The 14081-nt window shown below is 37.6% G+C and overlaps 1 protein-coding gene across 3 annotated transcripts in view; it reads left to right on the forward strand.

Annotated features, from left to right (window-relative positions):
- The window catches only part of ngfrb (nerve growth factor receptor b), an 89964-nt gene extending 76207 nt beyond the window's left edge, over positions 1–13757 (forward strand). The window contains exons 4-6 of one of the 3 annotated variants that reach the window (XM_056469086.1): positions 1644–1917; positions 3474–3631; positions 12989–13757. In XM_056469086.1, the coding sequence (XP_056325061.1) occupies positions 1644–1917; positions 3474–3631; positions 12989–13317 (761 nt within the window). In that variant the 3' untranslated portion in view covers positions 13318–13757. The remainder of the gene's footprint in view (positions 1–1643; positions 1918–3473; positions 3632–12988) is intronic. The other 2 variants (XM_056469087.1, XM_056469088.1) reach the window with 2 other exon arrangements.
- Positions 13758–14081: the final 324 nt, after the last annotated feature.

Here is a 14081-nt window from a genome sequence, read left to right on the forward strand (position 1 = left end):
ACAGCTTAAAATAGTTCATTTAAAACAATGCATATATGACAGCCATGAGCAGAATCGTAGAAAATAAACCTTGTAACTGTGATCAACATATGACGTTTAGTTGGATAATGTGGATACCAGTGTGGATACTAGTTCACCAAACTGAAATAACTTTAACTCTGTATTCTGGATTAATCTCTAACTGTGAAGAACGTGTTCAAGTATGTTAAGTACTAACCAGGGGTGCGTTTCCCACACACCGACATAACTCGTGGCTGAACTATCATAGTATGATGCATCGTTTGGGAAAAGAGCGATGTAGTAACGAGTGTTTCCCAAAACCGTAGCTGCTTTGTCGCAGATCCTTCATTTGAACCACATTAGTTATAACATATAACATATTGACACTCTAAATGGGCTGGAGTAACAACTTTTTACATACTTTTTGTACAAATGATATTGTTGCACACGCATAAAATAAAAATACAATATTACTTTTGATAAAAACACTTTTTTTCCCGTATTAATTGAAACAATACAGCTGAGGTCAGAATTATTAGCCCCCTCCTTTGAATATTTTTTCTTTTTTAAATATTTCCCAAATGATGTTTAACAGAGCAAGGAAATTTTCACAGTATATCTGATAATATTTTTTCTTGTAGAGAAAGTCTTGTTTGTTTTATTTCAGCTAAAATAAAAGCAGTTTAAAAAAAATAAAAAAAACATTTTAAGGTCAAAATTATTTGCCCCTTTAAGCTATATATTTTTTTGATAGTCTACAGAACAAACCATCGTCAACAAACAAGCCAGTCAATCTACAGGGATGAAAGCACTTGTCATACACGAAAAATAGCTGAAGTAGCAGATATCATCCAGAGTTCAACATGAATTAAAGTGCATCTTTATGTCTGAAAATCAGCAATCACTTAGAGGAGAGGGGCACTACAGGGGCCAAACCGATTTAAGCCCCTCTGGCCCCACCCCTAGATCCGCCCCTGCACAGATTCCATGTATCTTAAATAAATAATCCTCTGTCTGCGCCAATAGCCTAGTGGTACTGTGCGCCGAAATATAGCACGGACATGCTCACGGTGACCGGAGTTTGATTCCCTACTTGCTGATCCTTCCACTCTCTCTGCTCCCAATGCTTTCCTGTAAAGGTGAATAAAGGTGAAAACCCCTAAAATAAATAAATAAATAAATAATCCCCCACCCAAAAAATAATAATTCTAGCCTGCTTGAGTTTTTACTGTAGAAATTTCTGTAGAACACACAAGAAGATATTTTAATGAACTCTTTTTGTCCATATAATGGGCAGTGGGGTCCAAACGTGTTTTTAAAACATCTTCTTGTGTGTGTGTGTGTGTGTGTGTGTGTGTGTGTGTGTGTGTGTGTGTGTGTGTGTGTGTGTGTGTGTGTGTGTGTGTGAAACAGTACATGACATGCATCATAACTTATTTTTTATGCATTGTTTGTTTGCCTCTATCCACTGTTGACTCAATCATGCTTTTATGGCTTACTTGAAAAAACTACATGATTCATGTTTATTTAACTTGCTTTAGAATTTTCTCATGCCATCATGCAAACTAAAACTGCTTTTTAACAACTAACAGACTGTGTAAACTGTCTTTTTTTTCTTTGTCTTTTCCCCATTCCTCCAACAGATTTAGATGCTCCTAACAGCTCTCCTTCTCCTTCTGCTCCTCCTCCTACTCCATATTTCACACCTTCTCCTTCAATACATACATTTTCTTCTCCTGGTCCATCAGTTGTCTCGTATACAGAGAAGCTTTCACCTGACAATCCTACTGAGAGCGTGACCACGGCTGACCCTGGGCTAAAGAGACTCCATGGGCTGAGCGACAACCTCATTCCCATCTACACCTCCATACTGGCTGCGGTGCTGTTGGGCCTGGTGGCTTTCATCATATTTAAACGGTCAGATATTTCCTCCCCGTGATATTTTTATCTTCACTTATTAACCACAGTGCCATGTAGGCTTTAGTTCAGCTATTTATATAAAGTGAGGAAGGGGAAAATGCTTCTAGGCTGTTCTTCCATCTGATTCATCACGAGCACATTGTTTATTATGTGGGGTAAAGCAGAGACACTGATCTCAGATCATATTAAATAACACCACTTTCATTTCTGACACATTTATAGATTTGGCAATACAGTAATCTAGACCAGTGGTTCTCAAACTTTTTTATCAAGTACCACCTCAATGACAAGGCCGATTAATTCCTATTATTAAGTATATTTATTATTGTCAGCCACTTTAAACATTTTAAATAGTTTAAACATTAACACTGTAGGTAAAAAATAAATAAAGGAAAAGACAACGTTTAAAATATGCTTTTAAGAGTTAATTAAATATGGTAGGCTACTGTTCTTAAAGTAAAAAGAAAACTGCTGTACTTAAATATAAAGTATTAACAAATAGTAACCTATTCATCAAAACCTGGAAATGTTGCTTGGACCTCATGAATATAAGCAATATGTCATCATATTCATATATAAACCATTTATGATTAATTTTGAACATCTTTGAAATCTAAACATTAACTTGTATTTTAAAATAAATGATTTGGAATTACATTGTTACGTTCTTTTAGATGTTAATATTAAACTAAGGGTATTTGGCATAACATATAATAGTTGAGTGTGTGTGTAACAAATGGAGGGAGAAAGAAACGACTGAAGAACCAAATATCACTGCAATTGTTTATTGCCCATACTTCCAGTGAAACCAGTAAAAATATTTTATACAGTGAAAGAAAAATATTTACAATAAATAAAGGATGAATTACGTGGGGGGGAGAGGAAGTAGTTAGATGTGCTTAAAGCAAACAAATAAATATAACAAAACTCAGTAACTGTTTTATACTGATAAATATTTATACTGATAAATATACTGATTAGAATGAACAATCATTTAAATAAATAATCCTCAAATGTCATGCATCAAAGGGTGTTTTTTCTCTTTAAATAATAAGAGGATTTTTTTCACTTCAAATGTATGAAATGTTCGGTTAAATTTCTTAGCGTTTGCACTGTATATAGTAAGAGACTTCACCGTTAATCAATTGAAAGACTTTAATTTGTCTTTTATTGTAGTCTTTTACTGTAAAAATTCAAGCATTTTATTACACTGCATGTTTTTGCAGCCATAAATCAATGTTGATGAAAATTAAAACAAGCCTGAGAGTTTTCTGAACAGTAACAGATGGCGATTATGGAGAAAAGGGGTCATAAAATATTAAAATCACAGCAGGAGGATGTAACATTGACCCGCTTTGGTTGCTTTAGGGTGTGAATGTCCTGGTGCTTTCAAATCATTGTTTGTTTGAGTGGCCCGACATCTCAGTTTCTGGCTCAGCTTATGGGGTGTGTTTGGGTGGGAGTGTCTGCCTGTCTAAACAATGGCTGGCGGCGAAAAAAGTTGTCTTTTAGGACAGAAATACATGCTGATGTTAACTTCTGATGTCTTTCAGGTGGAACAGTTGTAAGCAGAATAAGCAAGCCAATAACCGAGCGTGCAGCGCAAACCCCAGTCAGACTCCTTCTCCTGAGGGCGAGAAACTCCACAGTGACAGCGGCATCTCAGTGGACAGTCAGAGCCTGCAGGACGGCCAGGGGCCTCCACATACAGGTACAAACCCTTAGATCATCTGAACATACAGTTGCATCTCAAAAAAATGTGATCATTTGTAATAATCTTTTTAATTTAATTGAAAAATATATATTTATTAAATCAATGGTCTCAAACTCAATTCCTGGAGGGCCGCAGCTCTGCATAGTTTAGCTCCAACTACCTTCAGCTCACACTTGCTTAATAGTCTCTAGTAGTCTTGAACATCTTAATTAGTTGGATCAGCTTTGTTTGATTAGGGTTGGAGCAAAACTGTGCAGAGATGCAGCCCTCCAGGAATCGAGTTTGAGACCTATGAATTAAATTAATTACAAAAAATATATATTCTTTACTCACTATTTTAAGCCTTTTTTCAACCCAGGCTCATCGAAAATACATGCCTCAGCCTACATTTATTCCTGAAATACATTTTAGTTGTGAAATACGTTGCATTGGGTGCCTTTTCTTGCATGTTTCAGATGACAGATCCACTAGAGGGCACTGTCTACTTTTTAAAAAATTTGAAATGCGTTATTTAGGACAAGCTTTGCTGTAAATGTTTGATATGTGTGCTTTTTGTGCACGTTCACGTGAAGAAGTGGCTGGAGATCACCAGCAAACCCCTAACTGGTAAACGTTCCCTAAACCCAATCTATAGGGTTTTCAGAAGCAAATGCAGGATGCACGTGCGCTGTGAACATGTCATTTAACCTTGATTTCACATTACTTTTGTCTATTTTGTGGAACTGTATTTCACTGGACTTGAATTAAGCACTCTGCATCTTAAGTACAACACTGTACTAATGGCCCATTTCCACTGAGTGGTACGGTAAGTTCGGTACGCTTCTATGGCCATTTCCACTGGCAAAAGGTACCTAAAAGCTCGTGTGCGCATCTATATTTGAAATTTCGAACTTTTTGAGCTGATGATAATAACATGTGCGTGATTATTGTTGTGCTTCTGACATCCGATTCTTTTCAGAAAGGACAAACGTGAGTGAAGCGTGAAAAAACAAAGGAGAAGCCAGAAAAAGCTAAAGAACAAATGATTCTTTCAGCAACCTAAAACATGAACAAACTGCCATGTTTAGCATCGCTTTTTGAACTATTATGAACTGGGAATGACGGAATTACTTTCTAACAGGAGGTTACATGTGCTGTGATGAGGATTAAAGAAACGGATGAGACATTTGCTCTGACTGGGCTATATGTTGTGTGCTGTTTTTTAACCCAAAGAAGCACTAAATGTATGCTGTGTGTAGTTTTTCTGTAATTGGCAACATATCGGAGACTGTAAGGGTCTGTATGTGTTCATATATGTTGCATTTATTCATCTATTTTATATAATTGCAGACGTTACAGCAGGCTATTTTTATCATTGATCTACAGTTATAATCAAATCATGGTCATAGAAAGGTTAGTAATGAACATTTAAATACAAGTATTTATGTGTATAAAGCATCTGTTTTGTGAGAAGAGCTTCTCGTAAACGACCCGTACAGCTTTACTTTGAGTGAGATTTTCTTGAGCGAGAATGACGTTGACTGAAACTTTCTGTCGTACACCACACCCACCAAAAAAGTACCATGGGTACCCTTTAAGTAGTGGAAACGCAAATCTGATAAAGGTACCGACCCATACTGTACCGTACTGTACCAGTCAGTGGAAACAGGCCATAAGTTAGCTACCAAGCAAACTGACTATACTTGAAAAGTAGGTACTATAGATAGGTGAGACAAACATACATTGGACAGTATTATGTTATTTTTTGTAGAATTTATTTGGTGTTGTGCAAAGAACTGCACAAAATAATCCTTTATTCATTCATAAAAATTTCCCTGTAAATATCATTAGTGTGAAAAGGAACAAATGTTTTTGGCATCATACTGCTTCATAGTGTTTTTTTTAAACCTAGAAACTACAGCCAAACCTATGTTGAAGTTAGGGATGCAACGATTAACCGATTTCACTATTAACCGTGCTTAATTCCTCACGGTTAATTAATGGTACAGCAAAGGCTTCTCAACACTGCGTTTCTGCACCGAACAAAACTAAACAAAGTTATGCCAACAGTGCGCTGGTTTAAAGTTTTGAGGTACACCGGGCAAGTCGGAGCACTCACTCTGGTCCCCCGGGCTCTGCGCTGTTGGGCAAATTCCCACTGAACCAAAACAATCCATTACAATTGGCTTAAGATTGGCAAGCAAAATTCGGGACATTGCAACCTGTAGAACCTGGGAACTTAAAAAAAAAAATAAATACATGTCTACTCCAAAGACTCCAAAAAACTAATTAAAATACCAAACAATTTTGTAATATAGTTGATCAAAAGTGCCTTTCAGACAGAAGTTTAGCAGCCTCTGACTACATTTGTTGTCTTTAAAAGGGAAATACTTTGTAGAGGGAAATAATATGAAATAATATGTAGCTTAGATTTACATTAGACAAATACAAAAATACATTTATTCTTATTTTTAGTATTGTATTTATTTATTTATTTATTTGTTGTTCTGTCATTTACTTTCAGTGTAGAATTATAACTTCTGTTTAAATGACAAAAACAAATTTTTAAGTTTAAAGAGAAATGAAGTATAATTAGTTTTTTATTATTATTTTGTGGTGTATTAATTGGTTACTGAGCAGCAATAAATAACACTAAAATCTGGTGAGTTTTCATGTGATTTTCAAAACTAGTAGTGTTTTGAAATTAATGGATGCATAATAATCGTTATAACCTTGAAACAAAGATTATTCCTCAGACTATCGTTGCATCCCTAGTTGAAATATGTTTTGAAAGTTTCACAGAAATGTAGACTGAGGCATGTATATCAAATGAGCCTGTGTTACCTTTTTTGCATCGGTTTCAATAATAATGACTTACAGCTTTTAAAAAACTACAATTTTGTATCACAAAATACTTCCTGAAATCATAAAGGATGTTTTTATGCAGTCAGGGCTCTGTTAGCATGAATTAATGCATCTTTGAGGTGTTGCAGCCTGTGGCACTGAAGATGACTGAAGGAAGATTTCTTTATTTCTTTATTAGTGTATAGTTTCACTAATTACAAGACACCGTCCCCCAGTATCGACAGCAATAAACATATTGCAAACGAGCTGAATATGTTCTACTGTAGGTTTGACACCTATGACCAGACACCTCACACCCACCCGGACCATCTCCCTACACAGCCATCAACACCACATCAACACAGCCCGGACCATCGCCCTACACGGCCATCAATACCACATCAACACAGCCCGTACCATCTCCCTACACAGCCATCAACACCACATAAACACAGCCCGGACCATCGCCCTACACAGCCATCAACACCTCCAGCCATCTTCCTCTCCCCCCCTGATCTTCAGATCAGTGAGGAAAATGTGCGTCAGATCTTCAGTAAACAGAAGAGAAGGAAAGCACCAGGGCCAGATGGTGTCTCACCAGCCTGTCTGAGAACCTGCGCTGACCAGCTGGCTCCCATTTTCTCCCATATCTTCAATAGATCACTGGAACAGCGCAAAGTTCCATCCTGCTTTAAGCGCTCCACCATCATCCCAATCCCAAAGAAGCCAAAGATCACAGGACTCAATGACTACAGACCTGTGGCCTTAACATCTGTGGCCATGAAGTCATTCGAAAGACTGGTGCTAGCATATCTGAAGGACATCACTGGACCCCTGCTGGACCCCCTGCAGTTCGCCTATAGAGCAAACCGGTCTGTGGATGATGCAGTCAACATGGGACTGCATTATACCCTACAACATCTGGACAAACCAGGGAACTACGCAAGGATTCTGTTTGTGGACTTCAGTTCTGCCTTTAACACCATCGTCCCATCACTGCTTGAGTACAAACTGGCCCAGCTCTCTGTTCCTAGCTCTGTCTGTCAATGGATCACCAGCTTTCTGACAGATAGACAACAGCTAGTCAGAATGGGCAAAATCACATCCGACAGCCGCACCATCAGCACTGGTGCCCCCCAGGGATGTGTTCTTTCTCCACTGCTCTTCTCCTTGTACACCAACGACTGCACTGCAAAAGACCCCTCCATCAAACTCATTAAGTTTGCAGACGACACTACTGTTATCGGCCTCATCCAGAACGGTGACGAGTCTGCATACAGACAGGAGGTGGAGCGGCTGGCGTTATGGTGCAGATACAACAACCTGGAGCTGAACACGCTCAAAACAGTGGAGATGATAGTGGACTTCAGGAGAAACCCCCCTGCACTCCCCCCACTCACCATCATGAACAGCACTGTGGCTGCAGTAGAGTCATTCAGGTTCCTGGGCACCACCATCTCTCAGGATCTGAAGTGGGACACTCATATAGACTCTATTGTGAAGAAAGCCCAGCAGAGACTGTACTTCCTTCGTCAGCTGAGGAAGTTCAACCTGCCACAGGAGCTGCTCGTACAGTTCTACTCAGCTGTCATCCAATCCATCCTCTGCACTTCAATCACCGTCTGGTTCGGCTCAGCTGCCAAAACTGACCTCCGTAGACTACAGCGAATAGTCCGGACTGCTGAACGAATCACTGGCACTACCCTTCCTACACTTCAAGAACTGTACTCTTCCAGAGTGAGTAAAAGGGCTCGCAAAATCACTCTGGACGCCTCACACCCAGCACACTACCTGTTCGAACTGTTACCGTCTGGTCGGCGCTTCAGAGCACCGAGCACAAAAACAGCCAGACACAGGAAAAGTTTCTTTCCTCAGGCTGTCTACCTTATGAACAGTTAAATATTCCCCTACTGTGCAATAAATATGTGCAATACTTTCTCATACGCACTTGTACACAGCACCTTATATCAATATACAATGCAATACTTTCTACATTCGCACTTGTACACAGCACCTTATAACCTGTATATTTATAACAATCTGTACATACAACTCAACATCCAGGTTTCTTCACTAACCGCATCTGTTTAATGTTCATCATTTTTTATTATTATTATTTTATTTTTTCAGATTATTTTGTGTTGTCACTTGTCACTTTATGTACACTGGAAGCTTCTGTAGCCAAAACAAATTCCTTGTGTGTGTGAAGCACACTTGGCAATAAAACCGATTCTGATTCTGATTCTGATCTGATTCTAGTTATATTGGGTGTTTCTTGACTTCCTTTTGACAATACACCACAGATCCTGTATGGGGTTTAGGTCAGGTTGGCTGGCTAAATAAACACACTTAGCATAACCAGCTTACCAATTAGAAGTGCTTTTGGCAGATTTCTCAAAGTGGAGTACAGGATGGACATATCTTCTAATCATATCTTCTAATGGAACTTGGTTTTTACAATCAGGCAGGCACTAGAAATATAGCTGAAATACAGAACTGTCCTTCTAAAATCTGGACATCTAGTCATCGTAGTGAAAGAGATATCTACATCTCTTTAAAGCTTGTCAGTAGATGGAAGAATGAAGTACTCTATAACCTTATCCTGAATTTCAATCACTTTATATTCTTTGCATCTTCCTCTAACTGGAAAGTCGGTTGATTTTTTTGTCATAGACCAGTTTACTGTTCCGAAAGTGTTTCTGGTAATGTGACAGTTGGAGGCTGTTTGCTGATGCCCTCTGTGCACATCTTTTGCAGTTCTTTATTTCACATCTCGTTAAGCTTTTTGAAGTTCCTGAATTGGTCTTGCTTGACAGTGTTTTGAAGGCTGCGGTTACTCATGTTCATTGTGCACTGTTTACCACAATTTAAAAACTATTCATATACTTCAGTAAAGTCCAGTCCTTTCAAACGATGACCTGTGGCTCACCCTTGTTGTAGAGGGTGTCGATGGTGGTCTTCTGGACGACTTTTTAATTAACTCTCTCCTCCATGATTGTGGTTGTGAGACCAATCTTCACCTGGTTTGTACTGTTGAAGTCAGATTCATTAGCCCCCCCCCCCCCCCCCTATTTATTTTTTTCCCCAATTTCTGTTTAACAGAGAAAAGATTTTTTTCAACACATTTCTAAACATTATATTTTTAATAACTCATCTCTAATAACTGATTTATTTTATCTTTGCCATGATGACAATAAATAATAATTTACTAAATCTTTTTCAACACACTTCTATACAGCTTAAAGTGACATTTAAAGGCTTAACTGGGTTAACTAGGCAGGTTAGGGTAATTAGGCAAGTTATTGTATAACGATGGTTTGTTCTGTAGACAATCTAAAAAATATATAGCTTAAAGGGGCTAATAATAGTGACCTTAAAATGGTTTTGAAAAATTAAAATCTGCTTTTATTCTAGCCAAAATAAAACATATTGGACTTTCTCCAGAAGAAAAAATATTATCAGACATACTGTGAAAATTTCCTTGCTCTGATAAACATTTGGGAAATATTTAAAAAAGAAAAAAAATTCAAAGGAGGGCTAATAACTCTGACTTCAACTGTATAGTACATGCATAAAATGAATCATAGAAGATAAAGGCAAGTGAAGCTACTGTAAGTGAGGCACAGGGTTTCAGAGAAGCACTAATGGAACTTCTAAGAAATGTAAACGATTCAGAGCGTTAATGCAAGGAGAGTAATTTCATTGGCTGATGATGCTACAGAAACAAAGTGCCACATTTAGACATGACAAGACTTTCTTGACAAACTACACATATAAAAACTCAGCAGTCTACATCTATGGTAAGCATTTCTTTCCAAAACAGGTTCCTTTTTTATGTTCACATTTTTATTGCCAAAAAAACGAACTCTATTACTATACAAATGGTTACATATAGTTATCTTTGTTATTGTTGTTTTATAAAAAAGGGAGGATTAAAAAAAAGAATAAAGAAGGAAAGGGAAAAGTAAATAAATAAAAAAATAATAGAAAGACAAAAATGAAAACAAGAGTAATAAAAGTGTCCAGAAATGTACTTAAATGCTGTCATTCACGAACCACAATCAAACGTTCAGAAACGTTGTCAATGTTTTAAGTAAACAAATTATTAAACAGTGATGCAGTGGCGCAGTAGGTAGTGCTGTTGCCTCACAGCCGGAAGGTCACTGGTTCGAGCCTCAGCCAGGTCAGTTGGCGTTTCTGTGTGGAGTTTGCATGTTCTCCCTGCGTTTGCGTGGGATTCCTCTGGGTGCTCCGGTTTCCCTCACAGTCCAAAGACATGTGGTATAGGTGAATTGGGTAGGCTAAATTGTCTGTAGTGTTTGAGTGTGAGTGAGTGTGGATGGATGTTTCCCAGAGATGGGTTGCGGCTGGAAAGGCATCCGCTGGATAAAACATGTGCTGGATAAGTTGGCGGTTCATTCCGCTGTGGCAACCCCAGATTAATAAATTTTCGGGACTAAGCCGAAAAGAAAATGAATGAATGTCTAATTAAACAGTATAAGATAACAAGTTAAAACAAATAAAAATGTAATTACTAAGAAATAAGTGGGGTTTATTTATAAACTGATTTCGAGAGGAATCTCTTATGATGGAACACAGCTGGTCATTCATTAGCCAATTCATGATTCACCAATCAGACGATTCATTAGACACTATAAATACCCTAAGTTCCATATCACAGCCATCTTCGTTTTGAAGAATCCCCACTTCCACCCCTACTCATCCTCCTTTCTTAGATGGGTGGCTCGGTGACTCAATGGTTAGCACGGTTTTTTCCACAGTCCAAAGACATGTGCTATAGGCGAATTGAATAAAGTAAATTGGTCATAGTGTATGTGTGTGAATAAGTGTGTATGGATGTTACTCAGTACTGGGTTGCAGCTGGAAGGGCATCCGCTGTATAAAACATATGCTGGATAAGTTCGCGGTTCATTCTACTGTTGTGACCCTTGATGAATAAAGGGACTAAGCCGAAGGAAAATTAATGAATGAAAATTAATAATGAGTTTTGCCAGAGCATCTAACCTTTTTAGCTTTAGAAAAAAACATGTATCCACAAGCCATTGAGATGTAGTTGGAGGCTTATTTGATTTCCAGTGGAGCATTATATGGCGCTTAGCTAATAATGAGGTGAAGGCTAAAATCTCAAGTTGTTAATTAAACAGAATCAAGTTGTAGAATTAAGCTGGGACTAAATCTTTGGTACGCCAAAAATTGCTACATGAGGGGTCTATATTTACCTGCAACACCTTAGACATAGTTGTAAAATAATTAATCAAGTAATTGTGTAACATAGGGCACATAAATAACATATGACTTAAATTAAACAAGGTTAACTTTATATAAAAAAGTTAGAATCCTAAATTATAGAATATTCAAATATTAGGTAGGTACTGTAGAGTATACATTTTAAAGACAACATTTTTTAATTTGATAATATAATATAATATAATATAATATAATATAATATAATATAATATAATATAATATAATATAATATAATATAATATAATATAATATAATATAAGGCCGAGTGCCTTAGCGTCCCACCAGTGATGATATACAGCCACATTGCACTGCTAAGAGTGTGATATTGCATTAATACAACCGTTTGACAGCCTAATTGTGTGTATAAAAAGAAAATCAAACATGTGAGAGTGTATTGGTGTCTCCAAGTACTGGGTTGCAGGTGGAAGGGCATCCGCTGTGTCGTAATATTTGTCGGCTCTTTCCTTTGTGGCGACTGAGGGATAAAGGAATTTATTCTTATCACTTTTGTCTCTTTATTTTTTATTAGAAAAAATGTTTAGACTAACAACAGATTAATCAATCCTTTTAATTTGTGTGATACCATACATTAACCAAACATACTTCTTCTTTCTTACTGTGTTTCATACTTAGAGGAATTGCTGACAAGAGGGAAATAGCAGAATAAGAATAAAAATAGTCGGGCATTGCTCCTGACTTCCTGTCACAAGAAGTCTAGACATGTTTACTGTCACAAGGAACTGGATGCTTGTATAAGTTGTGAAATATATTGAAGGTACACTTAACTGTTCAGTTCTGGTATGAAGAGAAGGGTTGCAGAAAGAGGAAGTACGTTTGGGTGCAACAGCCATAGGACTTCAGAATGAAAGTGACGTTACACCAAAACTCCACCTATTAATATCAGCTGTGTATAAATGCTGGAGTCAGGGAAATGTAAATTTGTGCGCACCTCCTAAATATATTTCTTGTATTGCATTGGGGATACCCAGAATTCTGTTCATCAAATTATTCATTTGTATCTAATAAATTACTAATATTTTGACATTGAAGAAAACCCTCTCCTGGCCTTATTATTGAATACGCATGGAATTGGATAGACATTCCAACACGACCTCTGACAAATCAAAGACTAAGTCGAATGAATTTATAATATAATATAATATAATATAATATAATATAATATAATATAATATAATATAATATAATATAATAAAATTATAGCTGTATTCATCCAGATGGCTAAATAAATCCTCTTTGTTCCAGTTGTCAAGATAGATGGAGGTTCGACTCTGACTTTGCCCTTACACACACGGGAGGAGGTGGAGAAACTGCTAAATCGTACCTGTGAAGGAGAGGAGTCAGCAGCCAATGAGGAAACCGACTGGTGCAGCCTAGCCGGGCTACTTGGATACAAAGAAGAACACATTGCTAATTTCAAGCAGGAGGAACGGCCCATCCAGGCACTTCTGTCGCACTGGGCGAGCCAGGATTCGGCTAACATTGATACGCTTTGCACAGCACTGAAGAAGATCAACAGAGAGGATATTGCGCAAAGCATCATTGTCAAACCAACTGCCACATCTGCTGTATGAGAAGTCAAACACACACAAATACACACCTTACATTGCCTTCCACATTCACAGTGTTGATGTACCACTGGTGAAGCTGATGTATCAGTATATCCTTAAATTTAGGCTGTAAACTCAAGTTTCACTGATTATGGCCAAACTGTGTGCAAAGAATGCACTGTTTATTTAATATTGTTTGCATGTTCCTTTAATTCAAGGAAAGCCATATGAACTCGAACATGGACATTCATGTCTTTCCTAAAGATATTCATAATCGTTGTTTCATGTTTAACACATTTCAACCTAACAAACATGCAAGCCACATGCCACATCCAGCTTAACCTACTAATAATACTCTAGTAAGTATACTTTTTTCCTCACTGTTTGTGATTTCCATTTCTCTGGCTCTGTATAGAACAGGATCTGCTATCAAACATCCATAAAGCATATGGTTATATGTCAAACGTGGCCAGTTCAGTCATTTGCTGTGCGTTGAGTGTACGCAACCATAACCCATATCCTGCCAGAGATCAACACCACATGTATGCATTCTGGATTGTGCTCTCGTGCTTTATATATGACCAGAGGCAGGATGGGGAGAGGGATACGTCATAGAAAAATGATTTAGAGAAATTTTTTTGAAAGATTAGTTCTGGTGCCTCACAGAGAGTGAAACATCAGAGAAGTGTCCAACTTTAGTGTGTAGGTGTGATTTTGCCAAGTAGGATCCTGAATTATTATTTTGATTTTAGAATATCATTCCTGTTCAAAAATGTAGTCTATACCTA

The sequence above is a fragment of the Danio aesculapii genome, chromosome 12 (genome assembly GCF_903798145.1).
Source record: "Danio aesculapii chromosome 12, fDanAes4.1, whole genome shotgun sequence".
NCBI lineage: Eukaryota > Metazoa > Chordata > Actinopteri > Cypriniformes > Danionidae > Danio > Danio aesculapii.